Source organism: Alexandromys fortis, unplaced genomic scaffold, assembly GCF_014885135.2.
Source record: "Alexandromys fortis isolate MF-2015 unplaced genomic scaffold, M_Fortis_MF-2015_v1.1 scaffold_13, whole genome shotgun sequence".
Classification (NCBI taxonomy): domain Eukaryota; kingdom Metazoa; phylum Chordata; class Mammalia; order Rodentia; family Cricetidae; genus Alexandromys; species Alexandromys fortis.
The window spans coordinates 15,392,353-15,411,393 of record NW_026067908.1 but is presented as its reverse complement, the minus strand read 5'-3'; the positions used below and the strand labels follow the sequence as shown (position 1 = coordinate 15,411,393).

At 39.3% G+C, this 19,041-nt stretch overlaps 2 protein-coding genes and 1 long non-coding RNA gene across 4 annotated transcripts in view; 1 reads left to right on the top strand and 2 right to left on the bottom strand.

Moving 5' to 3' along the window:
* Positions 1-19,041, bottom strand: part of LOC126498042 (cytochrome P450 2J4-like) — a 139,957-nt gene that overhangs the window by 13,438 nt on the left and 107,478 nt on the right. The gene's annotated exons all lie outside the window — the stretch shown is intronic.
* Positions 7,818-17,853, bottom strand: LOC126498049 (cytochrome P450 2J4-like). The gene is made up of 2 exons (XM_050136398.1): positions 16,792-17,853; positions 7,818-7,940 (listed from the first exon to the last, which is right to left on the bottom strand). Exons 1-2 carry the CDS (start codon positions 16,999-17,001, stop codon positions 7,887-7,889), a joined length of 264 nt encoding a protein of 87 aa, XP_049992355.1. The 5' UTR covers positions 17,002-17,853; the 3' UTR covers positions 7,818-7,886.
* Positions 14,170-19,041, top strand: part of LOC126498051 (uncharacterized) — a 30,680-nt gene continuing 25,808 nt past the window's right edge. The window contains exons 1-2 of the long non-coding RNA XR_007590757.1: positions 14,170-15,307; positions 15,772-16,107. This is a non-coding gene — a long non-coding RNA (uncharacterized lncRNA). The remainder of the gene's footprint in view (positions 15,308-15,771; positions 16,108-19,041) is intronic.

The window sequence follows — 19,041 nt, the reverse complement described above, 5'->3', positions numbered from 1 at the left end:
CCTCTTCCTCCCACTCCCACATCCTGTCTTCTGAACCCATTCTTCCTTGGTTAGACGCTGTCACCACGTCTAACCTTGGACTTCTGGGTAGAGAGCCATGTAGAGCAGAGCCTATCGCAGGGTCGTGGACGTTGTTTCTGTTCCAGCAAAGAAGAGGTCTAGAGTGCTGCAGATGAGGTTTTCTTTATTGAAACTTGTAGTTTTGTCAGGGTGCTAGAAAAGACAGTGTGTGTTTGTTTATCCATAAGATTTTTGACTGTCTCATAACACTGATCCACTGAGAATGAATTTCATTGTCATTCAGAGTGATGCTGTCTTTGATATTCAACAGCTGACTCTGCTGATCCCAGAAAGATGAATATCAATTTTCTGTGTTCATTGATTCTCTAATCTGCATCATCTTGCAAAGTCAAAACTGCACTGATTCCATTAATAGTTCTTTATGAGAAACATCACCTTTCTCACTTCCTTTAGTAGCATCAGGTTGTTAATACTGCTCTTAATAATGTTGTTCTCGTACCTGTACTTCATATGGTAAAGGATTTGCCTCTGGCTCCAGGCATAAATTTGTTTAAATCAATATTATACCAGGAAGATGAAATAAGAGAAAAGTTAATAAACATACACACACATTCACCATTTTGACCGAGACAGAGGAGGATCCCATAATCCAGTGAGTTGAAGCTTCTATGACAGATTCTGTGATATGTATTTGCCAGAGGCCTGCTAGGATCAATATGATAAAGGCCTGACATTTTTCAGTATGATTTGAATACAAGATGTTCCCCCACAGGTTCATGTTTTAAATATTGGTTCCTTGCACTGATAGTATTAGAGGAAGTTCTTAGAAATAGGAAGATAGCATCCAGCTCATGGGAGCCATGGGAGCTCCTAGAGTTACACCAAACCCATGGTTCCTTCCTTGCTTGCAGTTTCCTAATGCACTGTGATGTGAAAGCCTCCACCATAGCCTTCTGCCCCATGAGCTGAGCTGCTTTGTCACTCACTTTGATGAACTGAAATGTTCTGAAACTTGGCCAGATGACATTTTTGCTTTATTCTCTTATTGCTGCCATATAATGTTGTCACATTCATCCAAAGTTCACTAATATGTTTTCTCAGTGTCTTCTTGCCTTGGTCTATTATTGAATCGTATTCATATAGAGTCCAGGGAAAGGTATGTGCCTCAGCTCAATATGAATTATAAACTCTACCACTTACTTAGCTGAAGTTTGTTTGTTGCAGTGGGGTTTGAGTTGGGGAGGGTAACCAGCCCTGGACCAACTTATAACAAAATAAAGCTCTGAAATTTAACTGCTACTCATATTTTGCATCTGTCTCCTTAAGATATGAAAGAAGGACCAAGGAAGGAAATAATAAGGAAGAATCTGGGCATTTCCAGGACCTCTAGCCAAATGATAGCCAACCCTTAATTTCTAACCCCCCCAACAAAACAAGATTATGTTATCATGCATTTATAAATATTACTACTGTGTTTTACTTCAAAATCTTGGCTAAGGAAAGATCTACAGAGATGTTCATCTTGTCATCTTTGTCACCATGGCATGTTACTCAATATACAAAAATAGATCTTGAGGATATGATCCATTTCAGGAGGAAAGGTTATCCTGAATTATCTTTATGAAAGGGGCCTCCAGGTTTAGAACAGGAGAAATGAGTTGTAAAAGGATCAGAAAGGAAAGGGATGATATAATCTCGGCACTGAAGATAGAGCAGGGAACCACAGCAACAAACATCAGTGTCCCCTAGGTGATGGGAGACACAAGACAGTGACATTTCTATTGTTTCCCCAAATCGGCTGATTGGCTAGCAGGATTACAGGACCGATCTAGAAATATGAGAGAATAAATCTCTGCTATGCTAAACCCCTACCTTTGTGCTAGCCTGCTCCTCAATCAATTGGAAGCTATTCTACACCACCCTTTCTGTAAGAAGACCCAGGGACTGTCTTCCTCACCTTGGTCATTTCCGTGAGGAAAGCATCAATGAAATCTCTCGGCTCATCAGGATTCCAGTCTCTGCGGTGATTTTCAATTATATCAGAAATATATGATTTCAGTTGTCTCCAGGAGGCTAATGCTGTTTGGTGTGATCCAGGAAGATGTTTCATTATCCACGGGAAGATGTTATATAGCTAATTAGGGAGAAGAACATGATCATGGAGACAATATAAAGTCATTTTCTGTTTCAAGATAGTGTAGACTTTTCCTCTTGATCTTCTACTGGAACTGTGGGAATATCTGGACTGTTGTTTTTCTCCAGACCCATTGGTGGGCATAAAGTACTCCCATGCAAAATAAAGTAGCCTCTGACCACTTCTCACTGGTCAAATCCTTATCACTATAGGACATACACTGATATAACATTCCATAGTTGTCCTGATTCTTATTCTAATGCCATCAAAGACACTGAAGGGTCAAAGGATGATAGTGTCCAGAAGCAAGATCAAGCTGGGAATCATAGATAAGAAGAGATAGCCCCATCTGCAGTTGCTACAAATTGAGCTTATCTACTGAAATTAACCCTGAAGTTTCATATTTCGGAGTCTAAGATTATGGGATGGATTATGGCACTAACCATCTTTGTTTCATTGCTGTAGAACCCAGAAACTCTGACTTTTTTTTAGCGGTGTATGTGACATGTAGATGGGTTTGTTGCAGGATGGTGATTGTTACTCAGGGGGCCCTGAATGTGTGAAGGCAGGTGTTGTAATTTAGCAAAAGTTGTGAGTGAGAAAACAACACCATGTGACAGAGCTCAGGTCGAGAGATTTTTATTTCAGGAAAGTAAATGGGAAAAGTTATTGTTGGAAAGTTAATGTGAAAAGGAAGGAACAGAAGGGGAAGACCTGTATCTGGGGAAGAATTGGCAGAAAACAAGAAAGGAGAGAGAGAGAGATACAGAGACAGAGACAGAGAGAGAAGAGAAAGAGAGAGAGATGGTAGGTAGGTTGGGTCCTTTTAAATTGGAACACAGAGAATGTGAACAGGATTGCTCTTAGTGGTTACAGTTGAGGACTTATACACCAAGGTCAGGCCAGCAACATGCCTGAGTACTAGCAGCAGATCCTCCTGCTTCACCCAAACTTGGGATGTACCCCGACCTGAGAGTCTCATCAGGGGTTTTGATCTAGGAAGTCTTGAGAGGTGAGAAGATGTGCCCTGATGACAAAACGTAAAGCATTGCCTACAGAAGGAAAAGAGATCTGTGAAGACACTTCTGAAGACAGGAGATGCTTGCTCCAACACAGACACAACAACAGCATGAGTCAAAGGCAAGGCTGGAGGAGCCCACAGGCTCATCTCTTCCTCCATTCATGTAACCAGCAGCCTCCAAATTTTGACAACCCAGAATGCAACTGGGTCAGTTGCCTTTGTTTTTTTTTTCATTGTTTCTATTTCTTATCTCCTTTTTTTCTTTACTTTTCCAAGACTTTTAAGTGGACAGTGTTTTTTTTAAAGCTATCATTATTATAGTTTTAGTTCATGAATTCATGTAACAGTGTTTATCAATTTTCTTTTCATTAGGAGAAAATAACATTTCTCTCCCATAAATTATTTTTACAACCTATGATATTCACTTGCATTTAGTAGTATTTTGACTTTTAAATATATTATCTTTATATCGCAGAAAATTGCACAGTAGCCTTCACATTTTCATTTCAACAGAATGTATAAGTGTGTTTTATATATATGTGTATAATTTAATTTGTTACCAGAAAGGTTTGATTCCACTTCTAAAATGATACTAGTCTTTGAAAAGAGGCTGATCAATATGAAGATAATTAATAGAATCCAGGAGAGATATCCTGATCAATAGATGCGCACATTAAAATAAATGTAATAATAAAAAAGGGCAAATGACGTCTCTGAAAATCATAACTCAATTCAAAGACTCTGACATATGTCAAATATTGGGTGTGCAAGCATTTTCTGATCAAGATGATCAGAGATTGAAAGGAGATACAAAGAGGCAAAGGAGTCAAGTGTGGACTCTAGAGGTGAAAGTCAGCTGAGTGCAGAAAACTGGGGAAGGGAGGAGAGAGGCGGCATAAAGATAAAAACTGGGCAGAATGGGAGAAAATACAGCAAGGAAACTGAGATTTTATAAAAACAAACAAGAAATAAAAGTGTTGGATAGTTTAAAGCTGAACCAAAAGCGAAATAAGACAAAACAAAAGAAAACAAATAAAAACACCAAGGCAGAAAACACCAACAACAGCCTCCACTGCAGAGAAGATCCGGAAGGGAGAATTGCTGATGAGAAGCTGCATCCAAGAGCAGCAACAAAGAATGGAAATAATGACCACAGGCAGAATGAAGAACTGTCATATGATCAAGAGACCTAGGAATGCGCGGGACTTGATTTCAGAAGCTGAACTATAAAGCAAAGGGAGGGAAAATGAATCCAATGAAATTACAGGAAATAATTTCCCAAGTCAAAAAGACATTCAAGTACAAGATTCATTTAGATCCCCCATTAAACATGACTAAATTGGAACAACATAGTATATCAAAACCATAAATCAAAGAAGCAACCCTTTATTGTTTTAAAGGGTTTATCCCAGGAATTGGCCTGGTGTGGAAGAATTGTCTGTGTTCTGTCAATCATGTTTTAAATAAACGCTGATTGGCCAGGCAGGAAATATAAGCAGGAAAACCAAACAGGAAGTAGAAAGACGTAATGAGAACAGGAGAATTCTGGGAAGGAAGAGGCTGATTCCTCCCACTCCTGCCAAGACTACTGAAGCAACAGGATGCTATCTGCCCCACTGAAAAAGGTACTGAGCCACATGGCTAACATAGATCAGAAAAATGGGTTAATCAAGATGTGAGAGTTAGCCACTGAGAGGCTAGAGCTAATAGGCCAATCAGCTTATAATTTATGGAGACCTATGTGTGATTTTCTTTGGGGCTAAACAGTTGTGGGGTACCAGGCAGGACAAAAATAACAACAAACAAGCAGGCCCCCATTTGAGTTACAATGGTCCAGTTAGTAAAGGTGCTGCTTGCACAAGACCAACATCCACACCCACATGTTCACCTTGCAAAATGGATATTAATTAGCTTTAATATATTAAGTTCTAATGGAAATATTTCTATTGACATTCAATGACTGACATGACCATCATGACAGCACTGAAGAAGATACTTAAGTGAGAGCTGAACACAGAGAAGGAGAAAGATGAGTCTCAATCATGAGAGCACAGGGAAGAATAAATGGTATGAGAACAGCTGGATAAAGAAGGGCTGGGAAGGAATCCATCATGTCTAGCACAGTAAACAAGCAAATCCTTGTTAGTAATCAAGGTAAAGTAAAAACCAGGTAATCCAAGCAACCAGAAAAACAAAACAAAACAAAACAAACCACTGACAGAATTACCATGACTATTAACATCTCTCAATAATCACCTTAATAAATCCAAGAAGCAAACAGAAACTGGAAAGAAGTTATTCAAAATTAGCTAGAGGAGATAAAGGAGGCCACAATACATTCATAAGAGGAACATTTCATTAGTTAGAACAATTGTAAATATGCATACATAATAATTTGGGACTCCAAATTTCATAAAACAATTAACAATGAATATGAAGTTCAGACAGATTGTCATAAAATAATTATGGTAAGGTGAGTACTCCACTTTAATTCCTGCATAATCCATCCCAAGCAAAAAACAACAAAGAACCTTCAGACCTGAACTGTACCATAAGTCAAATGGACTTAACAGACATCTGAAGAGAATTACATCCAAATAAAACCAAAAATATTTTCTCCCTAAACACACCTGGAATTTTGTGGAAGAACCAAGTCTTTTTTTTTTCATATTAAAGAGGGCAATGGTTTATTTATTTCTTTCTTTTTAGGAGACATTCAGAATTATTTAATACAAGAGCAATAAAATTGTTCAGTTGTAGTACATAGTACAAGAAAAGTGACCTCAGCATTATAATTAGAAATCTGAGTGTCCACAGCAACTGGATATTTGGTTTCCATCTATGTAATTATTAGTCATGTGTCACTGAAACCATTCTATGAACTGTTCGTATAATAAATATGGTTATTGGGATGACATTTTAATTTATATATACCTTTCCCCTTCAGATTGGGTTGTATGCTACCAACTTTAGGAAAAAGAGAAATTAATCACACAAGCGTCCTAGTTAGGGTTACAATTGTTGCTATGAATACCATGACCAAATGATGGAGGAAGGTCATTGGTTAATTAATAAAGAAGAACCAAGTCTTAGAAAATAAAAAAAAAAAGAGCCGGGCAATGGTGGCACATGCCTTTAATCCCAGCACTTGAAAGGCAGAGGCAGGCGGATCTCTGTGATTTCTAGACTAGCCTGGTCTACAGAGCTAGTTCCAGGACAGGCTCCAAAGCCACAGAGAAATCCTGTCTTGAAAAACCAAAAAAAAAAAAAAAATCAGAAAATAGAAAAATGAAATAATCTTCCATATCCAAATAGACCATAGTATAATAAAACTAAAAATCAATAGCAAGAAATACTATAGAAACTTCAAAAATACAAAGAAATAAAAAATAAATTCTTGAATGATCAATGAAATTGAAAAAACATGGAGAAAAAAGTAAAGCTCAAATAAAGATGAAAGCTCAACCTACCAGAAAACTAAGGCAATTCTAAGAGGAACATTTGTATTGGAATGAGCACAGGGACAGACAACCCAACAACATGGGAGTAAAGATTTATGTCTACATGAAAACACAAGAAAAGTGTTTGTGGCAGCATGAACAATTTAATCACAACAGTGTTATTAATACAAAGTTTAACTTAGAAACAACTGAATGTCTAACCACTGAGCAACAATTAATGAACAATGACAACAAGTTAAAGAGAAACATGTACAGAGGAGGATAGCTAGAAAGTATGCCTGTAGTTTGCATGTGTGGTATGAAATCACATGGAAGAGATAAAGGCAAAATGAACAATAAATATCTCCATTCTTTTAAAAAGAGCAGCATTTGGACATGCATGGATCCCACACAAATGTTGGAACTTCATTAAAATATTAGAAACTTTTTTTTTATACACAGTAAGTTTTCTTATTGGAAACTTCCAAATCGACAGATAAATTAGTGACAAACTCAACTCAAAGACATTATATTTTAGCTTCAAATAGTCCTGGAATTCCAAAGAAAAAACATATTTCTGCTTGAATTAGACCCAATCAATTTTTCTCCCAATATAAAAGAAATTAGAATGCTTACCCGGACCATCTTTGAGGAACTCAAATACATGGCCTCATCCAGTAACCTCAGAAGCTCCTGAAACTGACTGTCATGGTACTCAAAACACTCCCCAAAGGTGATGGAGCAAATGATATTGGAAACAGCATTGTTGATCTTGAAGTGAGGGTCGAAAGGCTGTCCTGGATGTTGATAAAGAAACAGTGCATCTTTTAAAGGCAGTGGTTTGTTAATTCCACGTGACAGAGAAACATACATAACAGAGAGCTATGTAAGAGGCTCTGGATTAGCTTGATATGAGGTTTAACATATACATAAAAATCTGTTCATATCTGGGAAGCCAGACAGGTGACCAGGCCTTAAGGCAGCAGCGAGTCTAATGACCATTTGTGTGATTAGCTGCGAACTCTGGGGCAAGGTCATGGCTACATGTTCACTGTTCAATGCTCCTTGCTCAGCACAGTGCACAGTCCAGGACAAGCACTTAGATACTTAGGTGGATTCTGTTTAATGAATGAGAGGGCCACAGCCTCCCACCCCTGCCCCATAGAATGCCCACCTTTCTCCTCTTTTATAACCTCCACAAGGTGCCGGGCCTCCTCCTGTATGCGCTGCTCTAAGCTCTTCTTTCCCAATCCAAAGTTCCTCAGAGTCATCAGAGCAAACCTTCTTTGCTCCTTCCATGTCTGGCCACTGGAGAAGACCAATCCTGGAAAGAAGTGATACAGCTGTGTAGCATTGTGATTCTGATGTAAAACTACCTGACAAACAGATGGTCACATGTATGATGGAAAGAAGAAGGGCCCATAACAGACTTGACAGCTGTCTAGAAAGAGACAATAGCAGAAACCAAGGTCCATAAGGGCTAGCATCTGGTGGCTTAAATTGTCACTGTTTAGTAAGTATTTTTAATATATTTTTAATTTTATTACTCTTAGAAAAACCCAAAAGTTATTTCCAGAATATCCCAGAACTATTACAATGGATAGAAAAAAAGAGATGCAAGGGCAAAGTAAAATTTTAAGTAACATGATAACTAGGTATTTATGAGGTGACCAAATCCAATTCTCCCCAGAACCAAATCATCTACACTTTGTGTTCAACATGTGTATGTATAATGTACATGTATATATACACACATACTCACATATATATGTTTGTGTGTGTGTGCGTGTCTCTCTGTGTGTGTATGTGTGTGTGTGTGTGTGTGTGTCTTGGTATCTATGTCAAGCAAAATGCCAGGAACCACTTTTGGTACCACAATCTGTACAAGTTGTGCTTCCCTAAAGCAGTGATTATCAATCTCCCTGATGCTGCAACCCTTCAATCCAGTTCCTCGTGTTGTTATGACCCCCAACCATACAGTTATTTTTGTTGTTAGTTCACAATTGTTATGAAACATACTGTAAATATTTGAGATAGCCAACAATCTAGTGACCACTCTGAATGGGTTGTTCAGCCGTCACAGGGGTGGTGCCCCAAGGTTGAGAACCAATGCTCTTAAGGACTAGAAGTGATAGAATGGATCTAGAGATATTAAAGCAGTGTTTATTAGAGTGGCATATAAGCTAGACTAAAAATGGCTGTCTTTTAATGGAAAGGCCAATAATGCTACAATTGTTCAATCTATGAGGCTGGATTTCTCAGCTCGTCTTCTGCATACACTGTAATCCTAAAAAGGTAGATTCTCATGCCAATGAAAGATTTCTTCATCAGCAGGATAGATGTACTTGCTGGTGAGAGGAAGGACGAGAAAGCAAAAGGCAAAAGTTTCCTTTTTCCATGTCCTTTTATTTGGGCTGCCAGCAGAAGGTGTGGCCCAAATTTAGAATGGGTCTTCTGATCTCCAGTGATGCAGATTTAGGGTAGATCTTCTCACCTCAAAAATTCCAAAGAAGCAAGACTCCTCATTTATTTTCCCTGTTTTGAGGATTTTAGTTGGTTACAAATGCAGATAAGTTGACAACCAAGGTTAGCCATCAAACTTCTGATGGAGTATCTCAGTATCCTGATTTCCTGGCATCTAGATCATGGAGTCATTTTGGCATCCTCTTGGCATCCTTGGATATGTGTTTATAAGGCTTCAATGCCATCACCCTGGTCTAATTCTCAGTTTAGTTTAGCAACTGGAGAGTGTAAGCTTCCACCCTTCATCTCTAAAACAAGTTTCTTAATGTCTTTCCTTCTCTCTCTCTACCTGATATCCTAAGAACTCCTCTGCTTGAAACCACTGAGATGTCTTCCTGGCTGCTAGAATAAAAATCAGTATTTAGCAAACACTGCTTGTGCTCTTTCTGATGGAGCTCAGAAGTCTCAACAGTGCATAATCATGTCTTTTAAATACCATGCTTGCAACACTGGATGTCTTTCCATTTCTCAAGACATCTCTCCTTTTTGTCCTTTCAAGGATATTATAATCCCTTGACTAATTATTCTTTCAGGTCATTAAATGAATATCACTTATTCAGAGAAGACTTTCCAGAATCCACACACAATGTTAGAAATCTTTGACTATACACCTTCTGCATTGATACTGCTTTACTATTTAATCCCTGACATTAACTTTTACTTTGCTGACTGGTTTTATATCAATGTCACATAACTTAAAATTGTTCTACAAGGGGGAGCGTCAATTGAGAAAATACCTACATAAGAAGATAGAGCTGTAGGCAAGGCTGTAGGGCATTTTCTTAATGAATGTTTGGTGTGGGAGGGTCCACCCCATGTGGTTGCTGCTAACCCTGGCTGGTGCTCCTGGTTTCTATAAAAAAGCAGGCTGAATAAAGCTCGAGGAGCAAGACAGAAAGCATTACTCATCCACGGCCTCTGTGCCAGCTGCTGCCTCCAGGTCCTTGCCTCAAGTTTCTGTTCTGACTTCATTTGTGATAAATAGTGTATAAGAAAGCATAACCGAGTATACCCTCTTTTCTCTAAGTGTCTTTGCTCATGGTACTTCATCACAGTAAAGTAACTCTAAAACAGATGTCTAGCACTCTGCTTTGTACAACAGATAACACAGTGAATTGACCTAGAATTATTCCAAAGAGTAATTAGAAAGGGCCTAAGATGCTGTTTTGTTGGATTAGTAGATTTCAAATTCTGTCTTCAACTTATAACTTTATTTGACAATAATAGAAAGTATTCATACTAATAATTTATAACATTGGCTAGGAGCCCAGAGATCCTCATGACTTTAATAATATAGTATAAGCAGCTATAAGCAAGATACAGTAGAAAGGAAAAGCTGACTTACATCCATTTTCCTAGGGTTGATGTGGGAAAATAAAAGTGAGCACAGTGTCTGGCTGTGTTTGGTTGCTGTGGTTACTTCCTATCAAAGCATCTAGAATTAGTTTTTCCAAACATGTGGTTTCCCCCAGTCTCTACTAGGACACACTACAAACCATCTGATGAATGCTTTCTTTCAAGCAATGTGGTATCCAGTGCCCATTAATGATGGCATTTCATGAAGGTATTGGCTTATGAGAGTGATGGATACATAAGGCATATAGGAGCTTTTATGTATCTTAAAAATTACAACACATATTTGACAGCACATGAAAGTCTTACCATTTTCATTAAAGACAAGATTTTGCAATGGAAATTTAGGGCGACTCATAAAGTTTTCTTCCAGGTGAGTAAAGGCTTCTTTTATTAAAGACAGACTGCTTACAATCACTGAAGACATGATTCCAAAATCCAGGCTGATAACATTCCCATACTTTTTCACAAGCTGAATCATATTCCAATAGTTAGAGGTGGGTAGGATCATACCTCTCTATCCAGGAATGGAAGGCATATGTGTAGCAAATGGTAAACATATTGATGGGCCGTTATTTCCCTGTGATTTACACCTTGGTATGTGGAAATGGTTTTTCTTTTCTTTGTAATGTCCTAAACTCAAGCCATCTTCAAGAATGAGATGTGCCAATACCAATTCATTAACAGGGATCAATGAGTGGATGATGTTATAGTGTGTATCCTTATATGAAGATTTTAGTACATAGATTTCAATAAATAAGAAAATTTTCTAGCTCCTCATAATGCAGTCTAGGACAGGCAGAACACAGTGTATGCCACCTGATAAAGACCAAGGTGTGTCTTTTTGAGTCTGCTGTAGGTAGCACAGACTCTGGGGAGTTGTTCTCTCCTCTCACCATGTGGGTCCAGGTGATTAAATTCAGGTTACCAAGTATTTAAGCAAGTGCCCTTACCTCTTGGACAACCTCTATGACCTGCTCACATGGAATTCACAGTAAATAAAAAAGATGGAGGGGCAGAACCCAGAGACAGTTCTGATGGGCTCATGCAGCATTCATGCCACAAAAGTACTTGGTAATGTGTAAAAATCAAGCTGGGTTCTCAGGGGTCTGCTCTGATAATATTTAAAAGATGAATAAAAGGAAAAGAAAGAAAATGGAATGAGCTTCAACTCACAGAAGACATTCTAACACTGACTTGAAATTTATTGAGTAATTTTATAATACAATATGCTAATATCTAAGTTGGTATTGCAGCCCACTTAAGCCAACAAGACTTTCTCTTATTTATGAAGTATTCTTATAATAGTTCTGTGAACTACCACGATGACAGCTAAGAGACTATGAGATGAACGGAAGAAAATTCCCTACATGCTCAACAAGGAACCACCTTCTTTATTGTCCTCACCCTGTTTTCCATGATGTCACCTAAACTGATCTAAAATGTCCATCCCTTTACGTCACTCGATGCGTGTTAAACATTCTTTCTAGGCACAGCACAACTGGTGACATCATTCAATCAGAGACTAGTCCAAGAGCTGCCCATCCATCTAATTTCTTATGATATCAGAATTGATTAGCAGAATCAGTAGGACTCATTGGACCATAGACTGTCCTGTGTTGTGCCTGTCATGCTAAGTATTTGTTTAATATCTCTTGAGTGAGTGAGTCTGTGAGGAAACACATCTAGTAATTAAAGGCATTTTATTCTATAGGATATATGTATTGAGCTTTTGTATTGAGCCAAATTATGTATGTTCATGAAATTGTTTTGCCGTTATCCCACCGAGAACCTGGGGAAATCAGATTCCCCCTTTCCTCGACAGTGGAAAATGGAACGCTAACAGATGATTGCTAATGTGACTCCATGTGTGCTTGTCATGGAGGGTGAATGAAGGGGGCACAAACCCCAAAGGGAAAGCCATGCATCAGCTTGTGGGAATTATTTACTCATAGCAAGAATTAAAATTTAATTATACCTAGTTGTATATATTTATTTTTAATTTAATATTTATTTAATGTCATTTGATTATACACAGATATCAAAATGTAAACCCATAGAAAATACGAAATAAAAAATTGGAAAATTATTGAACTGGCATGATGCTTCCAGCCTCAGTGTCACCATGACCTAATTCTGTGACACCAGATGTATTAGCCAACCTCATATGACTGTGTAGCAAGACATAGATCAAATATTTTAACTCTGAGAAGATTAAATAACAAGAAGTTTATTTGTTATTTATGATAGCATTTGCCAGAAGCATACCTCCCACCAAAGTTTACTCCATTTTGTCAAAGAACAAGAAAAATGAGTCTCATCAGGCCTGAGATTGTTTTAACTGTTTGCTTCTATGTCCCAGAGTCTAATACCATCAAAGGGGACCCTACAAAGGGTTACAGTGGGGGTGTTCATCTATGACATCTTGTCACTTGCCATGTGTCTCTTGGGCTGAGCCTGTGAGGTGAACTGTGACTTCTACAGATGAACCGCTGTGAAGAGAATCTCCAAAGAAGCCTGGGAAAGAATTCTGCTTCCCACCCTTCTATTCCAGCACTAAGGACATTCTTCCCTATGGGACAATTATGGGAAGATCACTGGTGTTCATCCTCCTGTAGTGAGTTGCAGCTGCACTATACTGATGAGGCCCTTCAGTTTACAGCCATCTTCCCTCTTGCTCATGCTGCTAAGATTAAGGAGGCAAATGTGCCAAGCACACACTGGGATTATTCTGATTCACAATGAAAACTCTGAAATTTCCATTTGAGTTGCCACTCACAAAAGTGAGGCCCTGGAGCCTTAAAGCTACCTGGACAATTAGAGCATGGCCCTAGTGTGTGCATCAGTTTACAGCACACGACACACAATGTCCAGTCTGACATTGCTTAGTTCATTCACAAAGACCCAAGAGAACCTCAGCTTTGTTGAGATGGCACAGATGTTGGAAAGAGGGGAAGAAATAAATATTTCAGAGTGGCTATTATAAAATTATTCCAAATAGTGGGACATCTTAATAGAGAAAAGAGAGATAAGCAGAATAGGCATCGATTTGAGGACAGACAAGCTGCCATGGGCTCTGTGGAGATCTGCACAGCAGAGCTTGGCAGAGAAGCAGTGCAGAGGGGAGAGGCAGCTCTCCCATGCACAGCACAGAAAAAGCCCATGGCAAACAGCAAGACCCAGCACCATAGATGTCATGGCTGTGCACCAATGTCCTGAAAACAGGAATGTGTAGATGAGAAAACACGTGGAAAATGGTGGAAACTTCCTAGTCTGACAAAATGCAAGCCTGCCATGTAGATTCCAACAGCATCAAGCCCCAAATAATACAAAACCACCACAATCAATGTGGAAACTGAATCTTGAAAGGAGTGAGACAAAACAACAACAACAACAAACAAACAACAAACAAAACAAAACAAAAAATCTTTAACACTTATAGGGAAACCACAAAGGCTAGTAAGGAGTAGGAGAACATCTAAAAATGTGAGTCCCTCTGATCATCAACCTAGTTGTCTACAATCGCGGGAAAGACAGTGTGGGAAGGAGGGGAAAGGCATTCTGTGGAGGGGAACAGCTAAGAAGTTTCTTTCTGCTACAGTCTCCTCTGAAGTTTGGGAGAAGAATGTGCTTGAGGTCAGAAAGGAAATGATGAACTTGAAAGGTCAGAGAAAAGACAGCTATGGGAGGACGAGTAAGGGGCAAAGACAACAGACTCCTGTGTCTTCGAGTCCCAGCTGCACTGACACTGAAGAGCAGGGCAGTGTGGGATGTGGGTCTCAGTGAGTGGGGACAGCACCTGGGGCAGTGCATCATACAGGGGAGAGGGCTCCCCCATGTTTGTAGTCGCTGCACTTCACATGGAAAATGCTGTTAGCAAACTCTCATGAGTTGTGTGTGTGTATTGAATAACACAGAGCAGATGCTGGGAGGACAATAGTAGAGATGTAAAGAGAGAAGATGAATAAAAAGGCATCTACTTGGAGACTGTCCAAGAAACCCATGTGGCAGGATAGGGAACCAAAAATGAAAGAACGAAAGCAGAGCAAATAGAGAAACCACAAAACAATAAAACATTGAGTTTAAATGCTTACATGTAAATTGTAAAGAGACATGTTCTATCTCTCCCAATTAATGATGAGACCTGAATAATAAATTTCCCAAGTATATGAAGTCCAGATGGATGCAATTTTAGTATTATGTTTAGGTAAACGTAAAGGAACTGAAAAGCAAAATCCTTTCACATACTGACCAAAGGGGAGGCTGCCGGGTGTAAGAGATCAGAGAAAATTCAGGAAAATTAAATTTACTCTGGATAAGGAGGGACATTATATAGCCACAGTTAAGTCATCAAATGGCGCCTGCCAATCTTAAATGTCACTGTTTACACAGAACAAACTTCCTAATTTATTTATTTATTTTATTTATAAACTGATTGTCCCATTATCTCTGGTTTCTTATTAACTCTTGTTTTCTTTTCTTTTTAAATTAAAAATTTCCACCTCCTCTCCTTCTCCCATTTACCTCCCCCTCCTCCTACTCCCATTCTCCCTTTCTCTCCAGTCTAAAGAGCAGTCAGGGTTCCCTGACCTGTGGGAAGTCCAAGGTCCTCTCCCCTCCATGCAGGTCTAGGAAGGTGAGCATCCAAACAGACTAGGCTCCCACAAAGCCAGTCCATGCAGTAGATTCAAAACCCAGTGCCATTGTCCTTGGCTTCTCAGTCAGCCCTCATTGTCAGCCACGTTCAGAGAGTCCGGACAGAAATAGAAAACACTATCCTGAGTGAGGTAACCCAGACCCAAAAAGATGAATATGGTATGTACTCACTCATAAGTGGATTCTAGCCATAAATAAAGGACATTTAGCCTATAATGTGTGATCCTAGAGAAGCTAAATAAGAAGGTGAACCCAAATAAAAACATATAGTTATCCTCCTGGATATTGGAAGTAGACAAGATAGCCAGGCAAAAATTGGGAGCTTGGGGGTGGGGGTGGGTTGGGGGTAAGGGGAGATGGGGAGAGAGAAGGGAGAAGAGGAGGATGGGCAGAGCTTGGGGGAATGGGACGGCTGGGATGGAGGAAGGTTGGATATGGGAGCAGGGAAGTATATATCTTAATTAAGTGAGCCATTTTAGGGTTCACAAGAGACTTGACTCTAGAGGGCTTCCCAGGTGTCCAAGGAGATGTCCCCGGCTTATTCCTTGGGCAGCTGAGGAGAGGGCACCTGAATTGTCCCTATCCTATCGCCACACTGATGAATATCTTGCAAATCACCATAGAACCTTCTGGTGAAGGATGGATGACATGGCGATGGCAATGGCGATGGATGGAGACAGAGACAGAGACCCACACTGGAGCACCGGACTGAGCTCCCAAAGTCCAAATGAGGAGCAGAAGGAGAAAGAACATGAGCAAGGAAGTCAGGACCTTGAGATTGCGCCCACCCACTGAGACGGCAGGGCTGATCTAATGGGAGCTCAGGAAGGCCAGCTGGACTGGGACTGATGGAGCATGTGATCAAACTTCCCAATTTAATTAGGGAAGAGCTTCCAGAACTGAGTGGAGAGTGGAGAAACTCTCCCAAGGGACCTGGACACTTGCTTGTGACTTTCTTAGTAAGTGATATCATCAGTAAGTGAGCAGTCAGCAAGGATGTATAAAAACTAAGGCTCAGTAAAAGAGAGCTAATAGCTAAACCAAACTCCAGTCAAGAGGAGTAGAACATGCCCCCACCCCCCCTGGATTATTTTTTCTTGAGAAGCACCTTAATCAATTAAGCTGAGTTTACACACACTTCTTAAAGCAGCAGGACATATCTGTCTCTATAATCATTTACTATTAAATCATCACACAGACCTGGACATATTTAAAGTATTCAAATCACACAGTGTTGTTTTCTCTAACCTAAATGGAACAATCACCTAGGAAGTATGTCATAGAAAGAGAAGAAATTCTCCAATTCTCTCTCTCCCTCCCTCCCCCCCCTTCCCACATTTCCCACCCAGCCATCTCCAAGACTGGGCTTTTCTGTCTAGCCACAGCTTTTCTGGAATCGTGCTGTAGAGCAGGCTGGCCTCACACTCACAGAGTCCACTACAACTGCCCTGCTTAGCTGCATATTTCTTAAAAGTGCATGTTTAGAAGGTATTTGTCCTGGGCTTAGGGACTAGGAGCATGAGCTTGGGAGCCCTGCTTACCCCTCCCCATTCCCCCCCCTCCCCGCCCTGTTCCCAAAAGTCACAGATACATCAGCTCAGGATTAGCTCAGTTCACAGCTGGACAATCCTGTACCTTCCTACCTGCTGGACTGCTACGTGTGGCTTCTCCATGTCCTTCTGAAGTAAATTGCCCACGAAGGGCAGGCGTCGTGGCCCCGGTGGAAATTTCTTGGGGTGCCGTCTTTTGAGGTAGTCAGCCAGGAACAAGGAGGTGACCACAGCCAACAGTAGAGTCCGGATATGGAGCACTGCCCAGATGGAGGTCACCAGGGAGCCCACAGTAGCGAGCATGGTTGGTACCCAAGTGGACTCTTCAGAGAAATGAGGGTCTGAGCTGAGGCTCAGGGCTCCTAATGTTATAGTGCTCTCAAATAATCTACTCAGTCCACTTCTGATCACACCCCTCCATATCTCTTGGAGGCCCTAAGATCCAGAGAGCACAGACACTCCGCCCTTACTGGCCCAATCCCCCATCTCTAGGCAGAGGTCTTAGGCACTCTTTCCAGTTGGACCAGGTCCTACTCCTAATGGTCAGAACTCTGTTGCAAGCTTAACTAGATAGACCTTTGGAGTTGTGGCTTTTCCCTTCATATGGCAGTTACACAAGGTGCTGAAAAGAATTTGGGTTTCATTTGGTAATGACAATTTGCACTTACTAATAAACTACTTTGGTACTATGTCCAGGATATAAAAACCCAAATAGCTGTAGACAGTTTATAGATGCTCATAATGGTAACTGAAGGTGGATTCTTTGTTGTAAAGTCTGATTTTCGTAGCTTTTATTTAGATCTTTAACTTGGCAGTTTTAAAGTTACACAATTTGGTTTTATTTTTGTAGCTCTAAGCAACTGTTAAATAAATTTTCTAAGAGCAAATATATCCTTTTAAAGGTATGAGTTAATATTAAACCGAAAACTTGACTTTTAAAGACACAGAACTTTGCCTGAAAAGTGATGAGTCTTTAGGCAGGGTGAGCAGTCATTGACAGCCTGGTTTTAAAGTAATGCTTTTCCTGCAGTTTAAATTGGAAGAGATAAGAACTTTCAAATATTTAGGTTTTGAATGTGACTGTTGGGATTCTATCTCCCTCCTGAAATTATAATCATGGAAAGAAAAATTTAAAAATAAGATCTTTGAAATCTGTCCTAATTATGTGTATTACAGCTCAGTAAGAGCATTTATTAGAATTTTTATTTGTATGATAAAAATATTTTGGAAGACAATTTATTTAAATAAGTATTTTTAAGATATATTGCTAAGAGGTGTTTTGATTAACATAAAGCATGGTATGACATATAATTCTTATTTTTTCCATGACTATAACTTAACTGAAATAAATTTTATTCAATTTTTTTCATTGTAGCCTGTTTTGGAAGAACATCCTTATCAAAATCTATGTGTATTAATATTAAATTTTATAGCTTGATTAAACATTTGTTCTTCAATTCCAATGAATGGTGCCTTATATAAACAGTAACATGTTAAGGTTTTTATAAAACACTTAATTGACCCCAAATACCATTTTAACAAGTTTGAAGATCTTTAGCCTACCCATATAAGGCAGTGCACATTCATCAAGTCTTTTAAAAATAACTCACACACTCACATTTATACGCAGTTGTGCAGTTTAATTGAGCATCCTACGTATATGCATATATACATGTTTATACGTATATATGTGCCTATATCAGTATTCAATGCAAATAAATGAAATTGAAATGATGACAGGATTTATCAGTTTTTATGTGATACAAAAACAACATGTGGAAATATGTATCTTAGACTAGACACTATTACATGCAATGCAGGTGTGCACAGTATATTAACCAAGTAGAGAGCTTATATATCCCTATCTTTTTATGATATGCGGAAGGCTGAGTAAAATGATCAAAAGTTCAAGTTTATCATATAAACTTAAGGCAACATTCTTTTATATTTTAGAGGTAGTCATCTGAGGATGAAGTGTCATTACAGAAAAACTACCACTCTCAACTTTACTTTAGGTTAAACAAACAAACAAACAAACAAACAAACAGAACATTTTCTCTTTTAATTTGTAGTCGGCAGAACTCCATTTCCCATGCTTATTTGCATATATGTGAAAGAAGAGGAACTAAACAGAAGAATAGCATCATAAACCAGCTATGAGCTACATGCTTAGTACCAGTCTCACCTGTATTTTGTCCTGGTCTACATAAAGATGATCTGTCCCATATTTTCCTGGTATTGGGTCATCACCAAAACTTAGGTGGCTATTTTCTGTCTAGACATCCTGAGTGTTCCCATAGATCAGAAATGATTCCATCCACTGATATTCCGAGGAACAAATGG